At 41.7% G+C, this 23,246-nt stretch overlaps 1 protein-coding gene across 1 annotated transcript in view; it reads right to left on the reverse strand.

Moving 5' to 3' along the window:
• The window catches only part of LOC146701652 (cadherin-10-like), a 74,235-nt gene that overhangs the window by 15,902 nt on the left and 35,087 nt on the right, over positions 1–23,246 (reverse strand). Inside the window, exons 3-7 of the mRNA XM_085467948.1 lie at positions 20,492–20,786; positions 18,471–18,590; positions 11,238–11,405; positions 8,961–9,148; positions 1,413–1,666 (exon numbers count right to left, since the gene is read on the reverse strand). Coding sequence (XP_085324074.1) covers positions 1,413–1,666; positions 8,961–9,148; positions 11,238–11,405; positions 18,471–18,590; positions 20,492–20,786 — 1,025 coding nt within the window. The remainder of the gene's footprint in view (positions 1–1,412; positions 1,667–8,960; positions 9,149–11,237; positions 11,406–18,470; positions 18,591–20,491; positions 20,787–23,246) is intronic.

A 23,246-nucleotide genomic window follows, 5' to 3' on the forward strand; every position in this document is an offset into this window, starting at 1 on the left:
AATGGGAGCTCCAAATATTGACTCTGTATAGAAATCGGTTAGTGAGATATTATATGCTTAACTCAAGGTGCACACGGTGGTTTTTACTTGAGTTTTGTCTTGTTTTCTTATTGTGTGAAGCTGCTTAAAGAGCGAAAAGCTCAGCCTTGAGTTTAGACTATGCTATCAAAGCATGTGAGCCTCTGTAGTCAGATTTTTATAGTGGATTTTACACTGGATGTTGACAGTGACTGATGGTTTATAATGTAAGTGGGCGAGAACAGGTCAATATCACAGTAAATGTATGTTTATTCAAACCACAAACTGAAGCTGTGATCTAACCATTGGGGTATACAACTTTGTTAAATGAGTTGTGTTTATTGATTTTTCAAACAGTCTTAAAGATAATTGGAAAATCCAATCTAAGGGCATAAGACTTCTTTTTTCTTGTTTTGCTAACATTTAGTCATTGTATATGAGATAAAACAGAATCCAAATTTTTACTTCTTTCAGCAGCAGTTATGCTCATTTAGAGCCCACGCATGCTGTAGTTTCAGTCTTTTGGATGCATTAACTTTGATTCATGTTTGCACAAACAGAAATTAAATTTTATGCACTTCATTTATTAACTTATTAATTTCACTTCAGGTTTATTTATACAACACCAAATCACAATAGTTCTCCTCAAGGTGCTTCACACTGTAAGGTAAAGACTCTACAGTATTCAGGCAAAAACCCCAAGAATCAGTTAAAGTGGGGAGGAAAAACTCCCTTGTAACAGGAAGAAACTTGGCTCAGGAAAAGCTTTTTGACACATTTTCAATCATTTAGCATTGCTAAAATAAAAGACTTTGATCACATCTCCTAAAATGACATACAAACCCATATAAAATATTAGAAACACATAATGTTTACACACATTTGGATATGACATCTGCTCGATCGAGAGCTAGGGAGAGCTGGGTGGCTTGCTGGTTATCCAAAAATTGTTTTTAACTTTTCCTTAATGTTCTTCTTGTTTATTAATTAAATTATTTAGATGGGTTAGTTATTGTACCTTTTGTTTAGTTGTATATTTTAAAGTATGTTTTGCCTTTACAATCTGTAATTAAATCATCTAAATGACTTGTAAAGCCAACACAATCCCCAAACCGAATCTTAAAAGCTAATTTTGTCAGTTCTCCAACTCCCAGTAGTTGTACTGTTAACTAAGACTGATGAGTGGTCCTCAACTTGCTCAGATGTTACTGAAACCTCCAGCAAAAGCAATTAAGTGGTGCTTGAATGAGCTATCATGCTCAGCCTTTTCATTGGCTTTTGAATAGAAATCAATAGCTGCCTTGAAGTGCGTTCGGAAAGATCACACAGCAGCAAATTTTGAAAAAGAGCTAAGCTGTGAAATAAAAAGAAGAGATGCAGCTTGGTTCATTTACCTGACGAGGCTGTTTTTGTCATCCGGATCAGACGCGCTGACGGAGCCGATGGCGGTGTTCTTGGGCGCGTCTTCTTTCACCTCCACTACGTAGCTGGCGCGCTCAAACACGGGCGGCTCATCCACGTCCTCAACGATGATCTTGATGGTGGCCTCGTCCCTAAAGGGGCCCTTCGAGTAGAAGCGGGGGTTGATGTGGACGTTTTCCACCTGGACACGCAGACTGTACTGCCGCTTCCTTTCATAGTCCAAAGGCTGCAAAACAGAGACAGAAGAGGCATGAAGAAGAAGAAGAAGAAGCACCAATTCCACTAATTACAGCTTAAAGTGCTAATATTTGCTTTACATTTGTGTGCATGAACAGGTCCTGTAATTTGTCACATTTTATTTTAGGTGCGACTGCCAGCTTAATGAATAAAAAACAGCTTTTCCAGAGTATCTAAAGAGTATGTAAAGGGTCTTAGTGTCACATTCAAGGACACTAACAAGATTGTTGATGGACAAACACGGGCTGCTGCACACATCACAGCCGTGCTCTCGTGGACGTCTGCCTAAGCGCTGCTGCATAATATGACTGATGTGGCATTTCAGTGGAAAACAAACATGACAACAACACGGTCTGGCTAATGACAGGATTCATGTTTTAAGACTGGAAATCTGATTACAGCCTGCCTTATAACACAAACAAGAACAAAGTTTTTAAATTTTTTTTATTATCAACTTCTTACATTTGCTTTTCAGTTTGATTTCCTGATGCTCGGCACAGCGCGGCTCTATGAAACAATCAATCACAGCTGTGCACAGATCTTTGCTGGGTGACATCTGTTCATTTTGATGCTGTTTCTCAGATCAACATACCAGATTATCACAGTGATAGTGAATGGTAGGAATTTGGTGAAAAAGAATTAAAATGCAGAGAAACATCTACGTTTCTAATGTATAGGTTTAAGATTAGGGTTAGGGTTAGTTTTAATATAGTATCATATAGTATGATCTTCTAGACTAATGTGGCAACATTAATGTTATTATGCTGTGTGAACTCTTTAAAAGCCATTTTACAAGTTTCAAAGACAGGGATGCTGGATATTCTTGAGAGACTTGGAAGTTTCCCTAAGAATTTGATTTTATTTATGGTCGTAGTGGTCGTACTTCACCCCTACATTCTTAAATTAAATACGACATACTATAAATAACAGACAAATAAACGACTGGGTCTCCAGTGGGAGGACAGATAGTCCAATTCCGCCTTCCTGAATACACATCCTGTCCTTGTTGGTTAGCTCAGTCACAATCTTAAAAGGACGTTCATTTCCTGTTACGAAAGATTTGCTCCTTCATAACAAGTGGGTTGATTTTTTCTTTAACTCATCCATGGCCATAGCATGGCTACACAGACTAACAGGTGTGTTGTCCTATGGTTCCACACATCCCAGGAATCTGTGCTTCAAGTTTGCTGATTGAAATCGTATTTTATTTACATGGCAATATCTACACAATATATGTGCCCGGGCACTGCACCTGTACAGTTTATGAAAGTGAATGCTGTTTGGTAACCAAGCTAGCTAGCATTAGGCTAGCATTCTATTTATCATCCATATAAGGTAACTTCCAACTCCAAAAACCAAAAGTCATACGAGCCAAAAGACCAATGTTAAAGATTCAAAACGAGTCCGAAAGCAGCGGGCGACTTTTATCCTTTATCCTGTTGTGACACATGAACCAGTTTTCCACCTGATTCAGGTTCTGATTTATGTGGTCTTCCAACTTAGAGTTGATCTCCAGTGCACAATAAGAACTAATGTCACAATCTTAAGTCCCAGAGAGCAGGGATAGACTTTGATCAACCACAAGCAAAGAGACTTCCTAGAGAAACTGGCTCCTGCCAGCTGACCAGGCTGCCTCAGCCGAGCCTTCACGCAATGTGAAACCAGGGTGAGCTGGTTATCAGTGACTTAGCTGTCTATATAACGGCTCAGTCACACTAGAGTAAAAATCAGACAGCAACCTCCTTACAAGTAGGAGAAAAAATCAATGGCTGTTATTACACTGAACTTTTTTTGCTGTTGGAGTACTTATTGCGACTAGCTGGGGGTGTTGCATGCTTAACTTCTGTGCAACCACTTTTGATTTTGAGACCTGTCTCCAAACAACTGGGGTGCGTCTTGTCGATTGGTGAAGCTTTGCAAATGGTTGCTGTTTAATTGACAAATGCAGACAGATTGACAACACCTGGCGATCCATCTATAGTAAGTCAGTCTACACTGATGAGCGCAACTCGTAGTAGAGTCATACTGAATTGGTAATATTCTGGTTGTAATACAATCTTAAAGCAAGTTGCTAAGTGTCTATGTTATTTTGCATCCTGCAGAAACTACATTGTTCTTTGTGGAGGAATTTCTGTTTCAAATCTGGCTCGAACAGTAAGCAGTTAATGTTTCTAATGTACATTTTTTGTGTGTAGACAACAACAGATTTGCGATTTATCAGTTAATTGCTGTGTTATCAGAAAAAGATGTAGGCATATAATTGGCAACCTGACCCCATTCAATCGCAGACTGATTGTTTTATTGCCATTTTATCACCATCCTGATGCCAACAGAGTCACTTGGGAAACAGATTCAGTGTATTTGGATCAAATTTTAAAAGTTTTGATGTTTTCAGCCTTGTGTACCTGCAAAGTGCACCTGTCTCAGTAGTTACAACACAAGCATTTCTCCCCCAGGAAAAATGCATTTTGAAAACCCGCTATAACCTTTTAAAAATATGACAATGCCTCTGGTCTTTTTTTTAATCAACTCCTATATGTGAATATGGATCGGAAGCAGTCCATTCACTTAATGTTAGTGCAGTAGCATCTCCTACTCTTATCTGGAGCCTTGAGCAAGCAGGCAGGTTAATAACACAAGAGAAACGAAGGACGATGAGGAGGACTTTTACTGGAAAGTCTCCACAAGAAAGCTGTCAGCCAATCGGTGATGTTAAGGTAATAAGGTAAGTTAAGGTAAAAAAGCTTCTGGGACACAGCTGAAGGCATGATTACTGCAAACTATCTCAAAATGGGAAATAATCACTGCTGGAATATGTGCCAAAGAACGAAGGGGGGGGAAAAGGCAGATACTGATGCAAAAAAATCACTCGTTTGTCAAATATTCCGCTTCATCTCCAATTTCAAGCATGCCCCTCCTCCCGGCTTTTATCCCAGACTTTATGAGGGAGTGTTAAGGTTAAAAGGTTAATAGGGATGATTATAAAAAGATTAAAATCAACTGAAACAGGGGCATAAAGTCCTTTCATCATAGCCATTCTATTGAAGAACACAGATGATGAGCTTCAGTTTGTCGTTGCACTTTTTCCCTATACTATACTCACGCTACATCTTTTTTTCCTGTTGCCATACTTTCATTTCTATCTATTTGTACACATAAAAGAACACAGCTTAGTTGCTTTTACGCACGAACCCTGATCTTCTTGCATCTACTGTACACTGCTGTTGCAGCCTATAATTTATGGACTGTGCATGATGATTAGGAGCCTGATTCCTTTGCGGTTCTAATGTTTTTTTTCCGCTGTTAGCTTTTCTCTTTTAGGTTCCCTGTCTGAACTTTTTATTTTTGAAGTTGTAGCCAGCAAAGGTATCCCCTCATTGATGGAAATAATTGGGGAGCGGTGCATTTTAATGAGTGTGCGCCCAGTGCTGAGCTGGAGCAGCTGGATCAGAGTGAGCTCCCTCACCGGCTGCCTACTGTACATATAAAAGGATGCCGGGTCCGCGATTGTTGGGAACAGCCAGTGAAAGCTTGGAAAAAAGAATCCAGATGGAACGAGCTGTTTTCTGAAACTGTGAATAGTAACATATTATGAGTCATTGATTTTCACTGTTTGGTGCCAAGCCGGGGAGGGGGACCGCATGTCCACTGGAGGAATATGTTCCTTTGAAGGGCCGGTACAATCAGAGATGGGATGACAAGCCCATTTAATTAGTATGTTCAAAATTAGGGCATGCTTAGTCCCCACACACAGTGTGCCTGCACACCACATCCACTACAAAGGGCAATTATGTCATCCAGCACTTAATGATGGCATGATGGAAGCGATCGATCGAAGGCTGCAGACAGGGTGCTTGATAAGGCAACTGCCAGATACTGTTGAATACATCAAACACACCACAAGCAGAATGCTGCAATCCATACTCAGCATCAATATTTCTGCTTTGGTCTCAGCTGAGGGGAAGAATGAATCTCACTGAAAACATATGTAGTGGAAGTGTGGGGAAGTGGAAGTGGATATCTAATAACTCTGCTGTCCGTCTCCTAGCTGCGTATGGAAATAAAGTTTGTTTTTTTCCCTTTATCGAGCGCTGCTTATTGTGTTGTCTATCCTTTCGGTTACACCGAGGGAGTGAGGCCTGCATGTGGTGAAAGAACTGAAAGTCTGTGTTTCGATCATTTCTAACTCCGTCGGTTTGTCCTTGGTCACTACTAGAGGAGCTTTGCATTCACAGTTCAAAACAGTATCTTACACACAGACTCTAAATTCATTCTCAGTCTGCAACAAGCTGTTTTAACTCCTCTTGTTACAGTAGGTGGACTTTCTTCTGATTGGCTGCCAGACAGTTTAACCTTCTGTACCCTGTACTCACAGGAAGGAGGTCAACGTAACCAAGATTCAAACTCTTGGTGACCCGATGGAGTCATGACAATACCCCATCGGCTTTTAATGGCTAAGGTTAAAAACTATGAAACTGAGTGTTTAGATCAGCTTCACAGGGGTTACTTGCCATTCACTGGCCTCCTTACTTGAAACTAATGTCTTATATGTATCTTATACATCCATGAAAACAATAAGTCCACTTCAGTTGCATTCAGTATATTGCATTTTTCAGCGGAGTCCTGCAATTCCACACAAGACATCAACCCAGCTTCAATGGCAATCAGCCTAACTCTTCCCTGTTTCACAGTAAAAGCATTTAATTGGCTTTTATTGTGAACCTGTGTCCGATTAGTCAACCAGATGTTGCCGTCCTCGCTAGTCAAGTCGAGTCCAGTCAAAAACATTAATTATTCAGCTGGTTCTACGTAGCAACCCGTCACCAGCCAGCAGCATCCCTCCGTCTATGACGGGAAGTTATAAACAAACAAGGTGAAATGTGACGTGTTTGCTGTGTTAGAGGACAGTGAGATCTGATCACCTTCTGTACAGGTGCAAGAATGCTAGCTTTGAAAGAAAGAAAGTTATTGGTGTAAGCACTGCTAACATTAGTTGATCCTTATTCTTAACCTTTATCCAATTCAGAGCTAGAGCCACGGTCACGAGTCTGATGTTGGGCTCTAATGTTAGCCACACTCAGAAATCTGTCAAAAAAATACTCAAAAAAGCATGAACAGAATGTTAGGTACGTTTGCAAAGTGTTTTTTTTTTAAACTTATTTCTCTAAATTCACCGTGCATGTTCTTTAACCTCCTAAGACCCAAACTCTTCCATGTCATGCATTTTTAATTTCTCTTTGATATTTGGGGTGATTGGCACCTGATGAATGTAAAAACAAAGAATTACCAGATTTTTATTTTTTTTTAGATAATTTTTGTTTCTGAGAAAAATGAGATCCACATATGAGCATATTTGTTTAAAATTTCAATAGAACAGTGGCAGTATAATGTCCTCGTAAATCTGGGCTTATGCTGGGCTTACACTGTGATTTTTGGCTCATTTTGAGACGATTTTTCAGTCGTGCGACCGTTTTGGTGATCGGGCCGAGTTTCGCCTTCATCGTGTGTCGTGCATCATGTAGTATACGTGGGGTAATGAGAAGCGATTAACACCTCACGACCAGCTTCCGATCATCAATTGCTTGGTCACGACTGTCGTGAGGAGGTCACCGCAGCTTCTTACACTGCACATGTGCAAACACATAAATGTCGGTGAAAAAGACGGAGTAGCACAGCAGTGCAGCGTGTGATCTGGACACAAGCGATGGAGGCACAACTTGTAGAACTTTGGCAAGCTCATCTGAGCCTTTTCGATGTGGCCTCACAAAATTATCACGACCACAACAACCGTGAAAATAATTGGATGGACATTGCTGCTCAATCACAGCTGCCTGATCAATGTTTTTCAATAGCAATTTAGCAAAGTTGATGGTGGTGGTGTGCGTGTCTGTGTGAGTGAAAGACAGAGAGGGAGAGCGAGCGACAGATTTTCCGTTATAACCTTCATGTTATGGAGGCACAGTGTGAGCACTCAGGTCGCATCAGGGCATCGGGCCGCATAGTGTGAGACCTGCATCGTGACCTGCGAACTTCTAACCCCTGCGAGTCAATCGTGCAGTTTGAGCAGAAGCTGAATAACACGAAAAAGATCGCACAGTGTCTGCCCAGCTTAAGTGGATATCAGGCCCTTGTAGAGCAAAATGTAGCATTTTGGTCTAGACAACCCAAAATGTGATTTTGGTTGCCAGGTCCTAGCAGGTTAAAGAAAAAGTACAAAACACTTCTAAGTAAATTCTTGAATTTGAAAAGTTTTTAGCCAATTCTTTAAAAGATTTTTTTTTTAAAGTTCCTGCTAAACAAAATGAATAAAATACCCTGAGATTAAGTTTGTTTGACTACACACACAAAAAAAATCCTTAAAAAGTCTCCAACAAGAACAAATTATGTTAGAGATGTCAAGGTTATAAATTGTGTAAAAAAAAAAAAAGTCATTTATGATTTTAAGGTGATAATTCTATTCATTATAATTCAGTTTCTTTCTATAGCACTGCTTCACCACAACATGCACCTTAAGGCTTTTAATTAGGTGATGCCAATAACAGTGAAAGCTTGCAATCATAAGAAATCATAATGCTGTTGAGTATGAAAGCTGAATTTTATGAATGTGTTTTATTTGTTATATTATGTTTGATTTTCCTGTTGTGCTTGTGTAATGTATTACAAAAAGTAAAAAAGTAAAGGTTATAAGTTGAACTGTATTAATATCTTATCTTTTATTAGTTTTAGGGCACTTTTAGGAGAACATTTACACAATGTTTGCACAGCGCACACAGTCACAGCTGAGATATTGCTAGTCTTGTGCACACATAATATAAATATATAAATATAAAATACAAAGTAATGCATATAGCATGAGTGAAGTCGTTGTGCAGCCTGTGCATGCAACCTCTCGTGTTAACAAGATTTTACTGTAAATAAACATGTATTTTAAAGCATTTCTCTAGTGGAAAATATGCAGAATATATTTCCCAGAATTTTTTCATGGTTTGTGTCTGCGGGGCTGCCTCTGAGGAAGCCTGAGGCTCATATAGTTCTCCACCAATCACAGAGTTATTGCAGCCTGACAGGCGAAACCCAGGGCAAAAAGATAACAAAGAAGCGCCTGTTGCTTATGATTCTTGCTGCTGTAAAAGCTGCAACATAATAACCATGTCAGTATTTCTATCAGGCTGCTTTCATAATCTTGAAGACACAATTTGGATTTTTTTGGCGAATAAATCAAAGTGAAAGTGTTAAAACTGCTCATGTGATCCCATAAAACCTCCCCATAGAGAGTGCCTGACCTTCCTCAGCAAAATGACACCCTCCTGTGTGCTCCTATTGGTGGTGATCTCAAACATCCCAGGCCCATCGCTCCCAATAATCCGGTAGTCCATCTCCGCATTCTGGCCGATATCCGCGTCCATGGCTCGGATCACTCCCACCGCAGACCCAACCTCGATGGACTCGGGTACCCTGAACTCATAGAGGGCTGCAAAGAGTTTATGAGACGAAAAGATTTTGTTAATCGGAGCAACACTGAAGCTGTTCAGAAAAAAAAAAGAGAAAGCTTGAAAGTGTGTGTGTGTGGCAGTAGGACTGCAAAAACCAAGGCCATGCCCTTGGTGTTTCTTTTCATGCCAGATTTCAATTTTTTTCCCACACAAAGATGCAATTCATATAAGTGGTGAATTAGCGCCTCTTTTTTAAGATCTCCTCAAGTCTAATCGAAAAGCAATTACAAAACCCCGATCGATTTAAAACAAACCGCACACACACACACACAGTCACACACGACGCGCCGGACACAAAAGAAGCAAGCGCCACCCCTGACAGCCCGACGAGCGTCATAACGTGAGTATTTTTTACGGCCTTGTTAGTGAAAAAAGAAAGAGTGTAAGTGGGTGAGTCAGAGAGCAGGAATACAAGAGAGCAGGTCAGGGAGAAAGTGAGTCAGAACCAATCAGAGAGCAGCAGTGTAAGAGCCAGCCGAGGAGGGAGAGCGTGTCAGAAGGAGTGTTGGATTTAGTGCTGCTACATTTGTAGATTAGCTGCGGAAAGACATCTCATATGTGCCGAAACATATTTCAGCTCCAAAACAGACGTTTGGCCTTTCACGTAGGTTGCTACGAGCCGTATTGACTCACCACTTCAAGTTTAGGATGTAACATAAATTCTGGGCCAATTTGCTCAACATAAATTAATTGCTTCTTCTTCTTCTTCTCCCTCCCCCCACCCACACTTATTTTCTGAGATGATTTCTGGGTTTGAAGGGGGATAAATTGATGGCTGCCTGTCGGCCGCGGCGGCCTCGGTTGCATCTCGTATGTTTAAATAAATAGCTGGACTGCGGGAGGGGAGCGAGGGTGATATACACACAGCCTGCGGAGACAAACAGCAGTGACACACTAATAAAACATGCTGACAGTGTTTTGGCAACGCCTGAGTCGGCAGGTCTCTGTGACGCTGACACTTGCCTCCAAACACACACACACACACACTGCACCACTAGAAGGTTTCCCTGGGCTAACAGGTATTTAGCATTGGGTGGAAAAGAAGAGGCATCACTCCGGCAGACAACAATGATATCGCTTCCTGACACTCTACCTCCTCTGGGTGTCCCATTACAATATCTCTTCCTCTTTCTTCCTCTTTCAATCTACCCGCGACCCCCACCCCTCCACCCCCCTCGCCTCTATCACAGGCTGTCTTTCTGCCGTCCGCTTCACTCTTCCTCTTTCTTCCCCTTTCTTCCCCCCTCCTGTCACCTTCGCCATCCCCGTCGTATCCGTCTCCCTCCCTCCCTCCTCTCGCTCTTCATTCATTGGTGGAGGGGTTTGAAATGACAGCAGCTGCCACCCCACCACCACTGCCACCAACCCCGGAGCTGGTGGGAGTTCCGCAGGCGCGTGTTTGCCTTGCATTTCGCGGCTGTGCGCACGCGTCACCCACCGTACAGTGAAACGCGTGGGGGGAGCGAGGGACACGACAACATCGGTAATCTGTCAATCTGATCTGGCTCCCTTCGCCATTTATTTGCCAGATGCAACGAGAGCAAAGAGGGAGGGAGAGGAAGAACGGGAGAGAGTATGTGAAAAGAGAGTACGTAAGGAGTAAAGAGGAGTGAGTGATTGATGAGTGCGAGTGTAACAAAAAAGAGGAGAAAAATGCACCAAGGACAGTTTGAGCACTAAATTGAGAACAGTGGTTTTATGGAGTAAAAAGGCAGCAGAAGACTTAATAGCAAGAGATAGACAAAGAGAGAGGAAGAGCAGGGGAGATAAAACCCAGTGAATGTACTCTCTTCATTTAATAGGGATTACAGGGCTGATCTGATGCACTTTGCAGGACCCTTCGCTCTGTCATATGGCTCTATATTTAATTATTCGCTGCCTTTAAGAGGCCCGCCTTAGTTGCACAAAACCCAGAGCTCCCTGCAATAATCCAAATTCATTTTGAAACTGACACCAGATGGGGGCTGCCGGCCTGGCATCGGCTCACACTGACAAGTGGTTCTCATGAGCTGAGGATTGGTCACTGTGTGTGTGCATGCACAAGTCCACCAGAAGGGCTGTACTCACTCTTGGTGAAGCGTGGTGGGTTGTCGTTCACGTCTGAGAGGGTGATGCTGACCGTTGTGGTTCCTGAGAGCCCGCCCATCTGTCCGGCCATGTCTTTAGCCTGGATCACAACCTGGTAGTTTTCTTTGACTTCCCTGTCCATGCCAGGCAGGGCTGTCTTGATCAGGCCTGAGGAGAGAAAAAAAAACCCCAACAACCAAAAAATGTAGATTTACAAAGAGAATAGCGTGCATTTGATCAGAGCAGGCAATCTGTAGCTTCATCCAACTCATTATTTTCTGTTTTCCTCTGATTATCTGTTATTTTATGACATTAAAATCAGTCCAGCTTTGATTTTAAAAAACTAGGGGGAATCAGGAAGACAATAACAACGCAAAAATCTAGATGAAAATCAGAGTTTTAAAAATGCTCCAAACTCTAAAAAGTTTACCCACTTATGTTTATTTGCTTAGAGAGAAACGAGTCGCTGCTGCATAATCAGCAGCTCGTTTGCCCATTTTCCTCTTCACCGTCTATAACTGAAAGCATTTTCTGAGGTGTGCTCGGTACAAGAGGACCCGGTGACCTCGTTCACCCTTCAACTCCGGTCACTACTCACTTTTACAGCAAACTTTTGACAGAGTGGGAACATAACATCAGAGCGAAAAGCAATTTAAACCTGCTTCTTTTTAATGACAGGGTTTTTTTGTGTGAGAAAATCTGCAAAAATACATAAATTGACATGCTCTATTCATGCAGTATTCCAGGTAATCGTACATGCTGGCACAGAGAGAAAAGAAAACAAGTATGAAAAGATAAAAGCATGCCTGGACTCTAAAGTGTAGAATATGAACACTGAAGCAAAAATAATAAGCAGTTAGTAAATTGATTAATCAGTCACAAAACTGAACAATAGCTACATTAAATAGCCCCACACCAGCAGCTGCAGCTACTTAGTTGTGATTGCAAAATTCGTTTTTTTCTACGCTAAGCAAAATATCATTATAGAATGCTAAATTGCCAGAAACTGCAGTTCCTCTAGTGGCCACTTGAGGATGCTTTCTAAAGTGAGTCAATCCCCATAGACTCCCATGTTAAAATGCCTAACTTTACAGCAGAAATGATCATGTCTACCCTGCTACAAAATCCTTTTTATATCCCAACAGATAATACCTCCCTTTGTGACAGGTGCACTGTTAGATTTTCTTTAATATTTCTCCCATTTCCATTTAATTACTGCTTTAAGTTAGGAATGTTTCACGTGGCTTTGAGCTCTCCGTCAAGTCTCAGAACTGGACCTCTTCATTTTAATTGAGGTGTAGGTGCCTATTGAAGTAATTATCTGCAAAATCACATGGCAAGAAGTCTGTAAATGAGTAAAATTGTAGTATTTTAGCTGTATGCTACTATCACAAATGACAAGATATCTCTGTCTGTGCAATGAACCCATAAAGTCTATGAATGCACCTTGTTAAACAAGCTTGCTACTGTGGGCTGATAACTTGGAACTCAGATGTGGTCACTTCTGGCAACAACATAGCAGTGCAGCATTTACAAACTAATGAACACATGGCAATGCCTCAGTGCCTAAGTGTTAGCATTTTAGCAGCTATGACGTTGTTTTTTTTGGAATCAACTGTGAATGATAATTAGCTGCCAAAAGAAGAAAAGAACAAGAAGTGAAGACAGTTGGGTAAAAAATGCACCGAAAGCATAAACTCCCAAAACACTTGTTCTATGACTTGAAATCATGGATGCTAGCTTACATGCTACATGCACGCTTACATGCATGGATGCTAGTTAGATCTGTAGCTAGCACCCACAACTCGAAATATGCAAACATTATGCTTCAATAAAGTTCCAGCCAGTGACTTATAAATGAAATCCCCCCTGTACAGCTGTTATGAAGGTGCACCTTTCCTACAGAAGCCAAAATCAGGCTTCTACAAAGATGCTTTTAGAGTTGGGAATTTTAACATGAAAGTCCATGGAGAATGGCTCACTTTTGCAGCCAGTCTCAAGTGGTCACTTGAGACACACGCTGCCAAAAAGCCGGATGAACAGACTTAAAAACTAATTTTTTCTGACTGCCTTTGGCCTTTCAAATAACTCAGTGTGATTTAATGTGGTAAATGTACAACATGAGTAATAGATACAGTATGAACATGAGTAATAAATACTTTCTAAGGAGTACATTTGCTCTCACATGACAGAAAATAATGCGTCCACGGGTGAATTGGGTATATCTATAAATATATATCTTTAAATAAAGTACAGTTCTCACCTGAAACATATCTAAAAATAACAGCCTGAATCAGCTGTATTGAATTAATGATATTTCATCTCTTAGATTCATGCATCTACAGGCCAGATAATTAAACCACTAAGAACATTTTATTACTCAAAGGTCAGTGCTCTTGCTCAGCAGCATGGAGCTCAGCGGCCACCCAGGAGCACATTTTAGTGTCTGTGTTCTCATGATTTAACTGGTAAGTGGACCAAAGAGCCAACATACCAAAACCACGGCGTATTCCTTTAATTTCCTAAGTGTAGCATTTGCCTCCAAATGCATTCGGCACCATTTATCTGCTCTTTTTTCTGAATTAACACTCTGTTAATGTTCAGCCTTTCAAGTGCCGTGCAGTTGCTTACTTCTCGGCTCTGACACCTCAGATCTCTAGTTTGGAGTCAGGACAGAGAGCGAGTGAAGCGGTAATTGGCAGCATATTCAAAAGGTGTGCTCCATCTCCCATCAGAGTCGGCCTTAAATCCTGTCTGCTATTACACGTTTGAATTTGAAGCATCATAAAAGAGGAGCAGGTGGAGGGGGGAGGCGGCGAGGGGAGACGCAGACAGACATAGCGGAACGGGAGAATGAAGATGAAAAAATAAATTTCACCCTAAATAAACTGTTCTGACAAACTTCAGCACTTTTCGGCAGAACTGATGATTCACCGCATATCAAACAATAAGGAAGAAGGAGCAGCTGATGTGGCGCATCGCTCACGCTCAGATCAGAGTGGCCTACGCTGTTCAGAAGGCCCTCCAACTTGCTCCTTTTGTTCCTCCCATACAATAACTCCCCCCCTCCCCAACTTCTAACAATGTACAATTTATCTCAGACGCAAGGAAACAGCGATCGTTTTGACGGTGTTGCGGGGAAGCAAGCAAAGGTATAGCATCTTTAGAAAAGCAGCATCTCGCTCGCTCTGCACCTCTGGCTACCTTTGTTATTGTTTAATGACTACAATGCACACAGAAGAGGAGGAGAGGAGAAACAAATCCTGCTTATAATGTGATGTCCAGGCATGTCTTTGTGTAAGAGGGGATGTCAGCTTACATACCACATGTGGGATAAACCATATTACTGTTAATCCCTCTGCTAATCTGCAAATGGCTTTTTTTGTCATTCTCCTTTTGTTTAAGCGGGGAAAAAAGGACACGAGCGGGATGAGTTCCAAAGCGCACATTAATGATTAAAAGTAGCAAGCGGTTACATTTTAGGGGTTGGTTATTTGCCATTCTCTCTGTCTACAAATCCCTCGCCACACATCAGCCTGCGAGGAGAAGGCTGCTGGTTAAAGGGAAAATCACTGCATTTATTTCAGGATTTATCCTCTGATAAATTGTTTTTAATTCACCTTCCCGCTGAAGCAGCGTTCCCTCAGCATGCCTGCGCCGTTTCTGTTTCGTTAGCCATTCGTTATCTTTCCCACAATGGCCACCCCCAGAAAGGAAGGTGTGAACTTGTTGCGCTGAGCCGTGGGTTACACACGTAGGTGGAGAGTGCAGTGGCTGCAGCATTGTTAGAGCAGCAGGATGAGAGGCTTCCTGCTCAAGAAAGAGCGAGGAGCTGTGCACATCAGTCAAAAAGCAGCGTCCTTCGGGGCTGCTGTGCATGCCGCTCTACTAAAGCTGCTCTCACTGAGGAGAAATTTGCTTTTTGTGTGACGGATTTCTCCTTCAAACTCTATAAAATTTTTGTTTAAAATAAAAAAAAAAAGACTACACTATACTTTTTGCTTATTTCTATGAAAAGCTTTCCTTTCATCTAACTTTTAAAGTTGATTTCTTTTATTAAAGTTACACTCTCTTCTCTCTTTGTGTGTTTTTTTTTATTAACGTGTAAATTTATAAAGGAAAACTTGAATTAAAGCCAAATTTTAATTTAAGATCTACTGGTATTTTCCCACACAACCATCCTGTGGATTTACAGGGAATGGTCTGAAAAAGAAAAAAATATCCAGTGAGTGGCTGGGGGGGCGCAAAGATTTGCTGGAGGTCAAAGGAGAGTGACCAGACTGCTTTGGGCTGACAGGAAGTAGCTCAAATAACCAGAATCCATAGCGCACTGAACCGTGAAGCAGATGGGCTACAGCAGCAGAAGACCACACCGGTGTGCCACTCCCTTCACTTACAAACAGGAAATTGAGGCTACAGTTCCCACGGGTTCACCAAAGCTGGACAATGGGAGATCAGAAAAATGCTGCCTGGTCAGATGAGTCTTGGTTTGTGGTGCACGCCATGTCACAAAGCTCATCTCAAACTGGTTTCTCGAACATGATACTGTGGAGGTTGTTTGAGTACAACCTCCACAGTAACCGGCTCTCAATACAATGGGAGCTTCAACAAATCTGCAGCAACTGTGTGATGCTGTCGCGTCAATATGGCTCAAAATCTCCGAGGAATGTTTCCAGCAACTTGTTGAGTCTGTGCCACAAAGATTTGGAGTAGAAGGCAAACTTGGAACTAGCAAAGTGTACATACACACTGGAATCTATATGTTTATGAAACTTGCTAGAAAAAAAGAAAAGAATTATTATGATTTTTAAATAGTTACTTTATGCAATGAATATAATTTTTATGTATGTCAAAGACTTCTATTGTGAAAGGAACGAACAGGAAGAAGTCCTTTTTGAACAAGGTTAGAAAAAACCCTTTGATTACAAAAAAACAACATGGCATCCCAAGATCTTGTCAATACAAAAAGTGACATCAGTCTGGTTACATGTCTGTCTTTCACAGACAGTCTGCAGGGTCAGAACACGAAACCCTCAGTGGGACAATTTTCACAGCCACAAATCTGTTTAATTGTTTGCTTTTGTTTTTTTTAGCGCCAAACTATATCTAAACCAGACTGCCATCAACACATGGCTGTCAACATCAGATTTTCACTACACAGTGATCACAATCAAATAAATGAATGACGACACTGTGGCAGTGGATATCATAATATATGATGATAATATAATATATTATCATCATATATTATCTAACTTTTAAAGTTACATACTTTACAGTATAAAACATGTTCAAATTACTGTTGTTGTGAATATAAATAAACCTGAAATGAATTTAACTGAATTAAATTGGTATAACAACAAGCATTAAAATCAATATTGCACCCCTGCCGTTGCAGCTGCCGCAGGATAATGCAACATCCCAAATCTCAACACTCCACACATTTGCTAAAAATCCTTGAATTCAGTCCCTGCTGTGTGTGAGAAAGTGTCAGTGTTGAATCTTATATTTCAGGTAAAAGTATAAAAAGGCTAGATTTTCAGAGATGAAGGACAAGAAATTCTTCCCTGTCAAAGCAAAGGTGAGAGTTAATTAGCTAATTTTTGGTAGCTACCTAACTTTGATCCATCAGTCTAAAATTTCAGGGTCGCCATGGTCAGCTTTCTAGGTCACCTGTGACAAGGCAGTAACATTTTAAAAAGGTTATATGACATAAACCTAATTAAAAACTTATTTCCAAAGTTATTTAAAAGAACTCAGCACCAAGAACCAGAGTCAGGGGAAGAAGGAGATTGCTACAATTTGACCACTTTTTGATTCCATGACGTGGTTAGAGGAGTGTGTTTAAATAGGATCCAACATGCAATGAACAAGCACAGTGGTGTTGCTAGTCGATTTACCAACTATCTGACATCAGCTGGGATAAAAATAACTGGCTGTGGCATCCTGCTTTCCTGTCTACTCTACAGCCCTTGAAAACATATGTGCAGCGTGGTGCTCTATTTGTGGGCATAACATGTCACAAAGAGAGGCAGCAGTGGGTATCACCACACTTTCCCCCCCTAACATTTTACATATTTAAGTTTATGAAGGACATAATAAGGAAAAGCTTCGCCTACTTAAAAAAAAACAAAAAACGGCTTTTAGCAAAGTTTTGTGATGGTGAATTTACGGGGCTCTCCGATAACATGTCAACTAAGATCCATCAAACATTTGTGTTCAGGCGTCTGTACCGAGATGATGTGGGAATGATGCTCTGAATCCTTAACCCTTTAAGACCTACCATAGAACCAAGTCCGCCAGAGCTTATATTATATTTTTACATGTTGTAGTGCCATTTTTGGGAGCATTTCAAGTTGATATACATCAATACAACCATTATAGCCCACATTTTAATAATATGTATGCATTAAGTGCATAGTAATTACATACATTTCAAAAAAGTGCAATAAACTACAAAAAAATTTAAAATCGTTTTTGTTTTTTTAACATATATTTCTAGTTAGAGAAATTTAAGAGGCTTATCCCTCAAAACTGCAAATACAAAAAAGTTGCACAAAATAGTTTCCCATCACAGGAAATTTATTTTGAGTGTCTTCATAGTTTTATTTTTGAAATACACCAATTTTTCTACACTGCAGGAAAAACGAAAATAAATATTATGATGCAAATTTGCAAAAAACAGCATGTGCATCAAAATAAACTATTTCCAGCAGTGCAATATGAGCTCTAAACATCCCAGAAACAATACAGAAAGTCATAAAGTCAAACATAACTTTTAAAAACACCAGTATAGGCTCATAAGGCCCTGAAGGCAAAAAACTACATTTCCGCAAAATGACGTCACTTCCGGTTTCGCGCAGGTCGTGGCAGGCATGCGATAGTTCGCGATGCTGGACATAGGAAGTGTTACAAACAGCTGATCGGATCGGCAAAGCGTGTTTCTGGAATATTATATTACGCTCTGACCGGCTTTAAAGGGTTAAGAGTCGCCCCCTACTGGTCACTGAATATTACAAAATAAGTAGGTGGAAAAAAAATGGATAAAAATATTTAGACTGATTGCTTGACAACCTGACTGACTGACACTGAGTTGTCTGCTGTGAACTGCGTGTAATAATGTCTTTGTCTAAAAGAGATAGAGATACAAAGACGTCTTTATCTATCTACTGGAGGAATTGGGATTATTTTCAGGTGAGGTTTCTTTTTTTTTGCATTTTACTAAACACTGACCTGTTTCCGGATCCACGGAGAAGTACGGCTGGCCCTCCAGGATGCTGTAGACCACTTTGGCGCTGTTCCCGTACGTGGCGTCATCGGCGTCTGTGGCTGTCACCTGAATTACTGAGGTGCCTGCGGGTAGGAAGATTCATGACAATGATTTAGATCAACTCTTCAATACTGCTGAAAATTGCCTGCTGGATAATTGGTTAAGCTGATGCACCTTCTGATGAGGTGTCGGATCCTCTTCTAATCATGCCCATGCAGAATGTGACGGATCATTTCTGTCCCTTTGCGTTACCCAAACCAATCTTTATTCCTCGGCCACTTATACCCTTATACATGATTGAGTTTTGCAGGTAATCAATAACTCCTAATGTATTTTTCTAAGTATATCTCTCTAAGCATGCCAGCAGCACCTATACTGGCTCTCTGCAAGCCCCGAGAAGCCTATTAGCGTATCCACAGATCTGGAGTGTCTGAGAAGCCAAATATCTGATAGCAGGCGAACGACTGTGATCCATTTTCTCTTCCAGAAAGGCTGAGGCCCTATTTCAGTAGAACAAAGGGAAACGGTTAGCCAAGTGCTACCTCCCAAATGGCGCCTTGCGGGGCCAAGTGTTGCCTCATTAAATGCAGAAGAAAATTAATTGAGTAGAAATATTTAATGGCAAAGTGGTATAAATATAGAATTGTGCAATACAATGGGATAACGACCTCATGAAACTTCTGTAATTTGATGTCAGCAGAGATCAGTGTGGGGTGAGACCAGAGTTTCCCTCCTTTAAAACCCATGTGATTTGTATGGATGAAGGATGTTGTAGAAATAAAAATAAAAAACAGACAGAGAAAGACCACGGCTGTCTGATTTGCTGTAAGTGACAGTTCGGGAGGATTCTTGAGCAAGTTCACCGAACCTTGATCGCTAATACCTTTAACTAGGGAATTAGACTCAAAGAGGCTTTTCTGACATGGCGGCTTTTAGAAAATATCACTGATCCACATCAGCCATCTCATCGGCAACTTTAAGCTTTCGAGACAAGAATTTTCTGACAAACAACTCAGGAATAATCACGGTTTTTTGTGCAGGGGGAGTAAATTACCCCCAACTGCAATCATTCACTTGTCAAAGGGAGGAGCGCGTCAAAATCTTGAGAGTCCAAGCGAAGGATGTCAGAGCCGTGAGACTATAATAAAACTCAAAGTGTCACATTTAAAGGGGCAGTGTCTCAAGGCAGTCACTCGTGAACACATGCTCTGCCAAGCGGTGACATCACACCTCGGTTGTTGCCATGGGCACCCGTGCTGCCCTTAGATAAGTGCCGGCCTCTCTCTTGGGGTTGCTGAACCAAGTGACAACTCTGTCACATGTCTGGGCTGCAAGACCAACGTCCCTCAGTCCCAGAAGCACGGCAGCAGCAGAAGCACAACATATAGTTCACCCCGTGTTTGCGTGCAAGTATTGATGACTTTTTTTCCCTATTGTTTATCTATATTCATGAGGCTGCTGTGTGCTTTTAGGCTGGAGCCAAAGTGCACCGTGAATTATTTCATTTGCTGTTTGAATAACAAGCAGAAAGGACGGCGCAAAAGCAGCGAATGGTGCCGTGCGGCGTCTAAGGAAGTGGCAGTGCAGAATCCACAATTATTCACTGTGATGACACAGCTGACAATGTCGGTAATTAAATTAAATGTCGTTTTAACAAGATACAATACTGTATTTAAAAGATTATCTGCACCGGCGCTGTCGAGACGCTTTTACCTTGTTTATTCTCCGGTCATAAAACAGCTCCTAGTCTTTCTCGTTTAATTAGTTGGGCCTTCTTTGTTGCGTCGGCATCATTATTATGATTGATAAAGTCCCATTGATCCGGTAAGGCTGGCATTTTATAACATCTCTATCCTGTTTGAATCATAATCCTTTTAATTCGGCTCCTCTTGCGTGCACAGGCGCAAACCTTCATTTGTGTAAACATTTAATTGTCTGATAAATAGCTCTTTTTAAGAGTCTAATATTTACAGCTGGAACGTACCAATGTCAGACATTTCAGGGACTCTGGCCATGTAGGGGTCCTTGGTGAAGCGCGGCTCGTTGTCATTGATGTCGTGGATCTTGATGATGAACTCGGACTCGCCCTCGAGCGCTTCGTTGGTGAAGCGGTTGACAGCTTTGGCGTGGAGGATGTAGAAGGCCTTCTCCTCCCTGTCCAGCCTCTTGGTGGCATGGATGTCCCCTGACTTTTCATCTATCTTGAAGAGGGTCCCGGCTCCTTCCCCTGTCAGGACATACTTCACGCTGCCATCTCCTCTGTCAGAATCCGAGTGAAGCTGTGTGGAAAGAAAGAGGGGGAAAAAAAGGAGAAAATATGATTTGGATCCCCTGCTACAACACAAAACACCCATTTCAGGCAACAGTTTGTGGCATTTTCACTTTAATGAATTTCCATTTTGCTGCTTTCTACTGCTAATTGTTATAGCACAACAGAGATTCAAACTCGACTTTATGAAAGCTTTCACATTTGCTTAATTTCCTCTTATGAACAGCAAGTGTCAGCTACCCTTTTCCACATTAAAAAAAAGAAAAAAAAGATCTCCTTGTTAGCCTGAGCAGAAATGGTGACAGTAAACAAAAATCTTCATCTGCTGCAGTCCAAGCTGCACCGCTTGATTGACGGCTGCAAAAACACATCCCGGCGATGAGCGCTTTGCAGCAAAGATGTCAGCAAAAATCACATTTCAAAGCCGAATCGCGGCATTTCTGATCGACTGCGCGCACATCGGTGATCTGACCAATCTGGGCCCTGGCAAATAAACGCTGACAGCTTTTGATAAGTGTGTTTGGTGTTATTTAACAGATTCATATCATCTCTGGTAAACTGTCATCGTGTTGTGACGATACACATTCACCTCGCCTCTGTGAAGCTCGCGTCCTGCCAAGAAGAAAGCCAGCAGCCGGAGCGTGTAAAATGTCGCATTCACTGCTACTGTTACTTTTTTACTTTTCGCTGAAAGGGTGGGTGAGGGAGGGGACACACACACACACGTCTGTGGGGTTACCAGCATGAGTGAGCACACGCCCCGCAGCCTGCCAGTCCCTGATGGATCAGCAGCAGGACCAACATGCCAGAAGACCACGAGAGCCCACTTGTGTGTGGAGCTCCTCGTTATTATTATTTGCTCTGTTCCTCCCTATCTAATGTTTAATTTTTTTCTGCATGAACAGCAGCTTAGCATGCTCTGACATTTTAATTCCACAGCCAAATCTCCCCCACCCCAACCACACACACACACACACAACATATTTATCTCCTAGAACTCATCAAAAGCTTGTCCAGTCTTTTCTCCCCTCCCACTACTTCCCATCCTACTTCCCTTTCCCCTTTTTTAATAACCAAGGACACAGTAATAATTGCAGGGTGGGGTGGCGGGGGAGGTAGAGGGCAAAAAAGGAGAGCACATGTTTGCAGACACGGGCAAACATGTCAAGCATAAACCGAGGCAAACGCCATCCGAATGTTTACCCGCGTAAGTGGATGCCGGGATGTAATTCCGAGGTCCGTTATTGACACCTCATTAACTCAAGTGAGCCGGCACGTTTGATTTTGCCGGCTTGAATGCTTATTTTTTTCTCCCTTTTGCGCCGGTAGTTTCTGTTGTGTCTATAAAGGTTCTTGGCTCAGCCGGTGGACAGACTGAGGGGGGGATATTGTGCGTCGCAGCTGGGTCACGTGGGACCACATTGCAAAGTCTCCCTTCTCATCATATATTAAAAAGCTTTTCATCGCAGGTGCTCGGAAGCTTTACTAATTCATGCTGTTTTATCAGGGCAAAGCTGGCACATGTGAGATGAACAGCTTTGTGGATTAGCATCTTTAACACTGTTTTGTTCGACTGCTTGAATGCTGGTAAAAAAAAAAGACTGTTTTCATTCCTTTCTCTGTCTGTCTAACCAAGCCAGTCAAGTGTGTTGCAAAATTTTGACTATCCTCGGATTAGGATCTCGAGTGGAGCACTGTTTCATTCACCCACTTTGAATTCTGGTCAAAACAACTTTCCTGTTTTGTTTCGGGGTTGGTTTTTTTTTCGCTCTGCCTAACCAAGCCAGGAGAATATTCTGCAGAATTGTATTTGTTTTCTGTTCTGCTTTACAGTGCGTGCTCCCAAACAGAGACTCAGTTGGCTGAAAACAATCCACTTCAACATTATTATCTTTCCCCCGCTGTTATAGCTGCAATGTCCTTCTCTATGATTGTCTATCAAGCTGCCTATCTCTGCCGGCACGACAATTCAGTTAATAACTGTTGAGTCCTCTCTTTCGGCTGAGATGTGAGATAGACAGTGTGACATATGCTGTGTCGACTGTCATTTCTATGGAAACAGAGAGCTCTCGTGGTTTTGAAGACTTCCTCCTTGCTACACTGAAGGATATTACAAGGAAGCTCGGAGTATCGAACTCCAGCACTTGCTGCAGCGACCCCGTCCCTCCCAGTTGCCCACCTTGCCGGTGAGGAAAATTTACTGCTGCCCTTCTACTCAAATTAAGGAGGGGGGTGGTAAGAAGAAAAAAAAGACTCTCTTGGAAATCAATGTGGCAGCCCAACGTGCATTCACAAAAGCCCTTTGATCAATTTATATCGAAAATACAATTAAACTGTCACAGGGGGAGAAAAGAAAGCCACATGTGCATTCAGTTTGGTCACCAAGAAGCCCTGGCACATCAATAGCTTGCCTTTTCTCCTATGCCCTCCTATGGCACCAAATCGTAAAAAAAGGCAGGGAGCATGATGC

The sequence above is a fragment of the Copadichromis virginalis genome, linkage group LG9 (assembly GCF_057382275.1).
Source record: "Copadichromis virginalis isolate Kocher_CV1m ecotype Utaka linkage group LG9, C_Virginalis_male_GT1.1, whole genome shotgun sequence".
Classification (NCBI taxonomy): Eukaryota; Metazoa; Chordata; class Actinopteri; order Cichliformes; family Cichlidae; genus Copadichromis; species Copadichromis virginalis.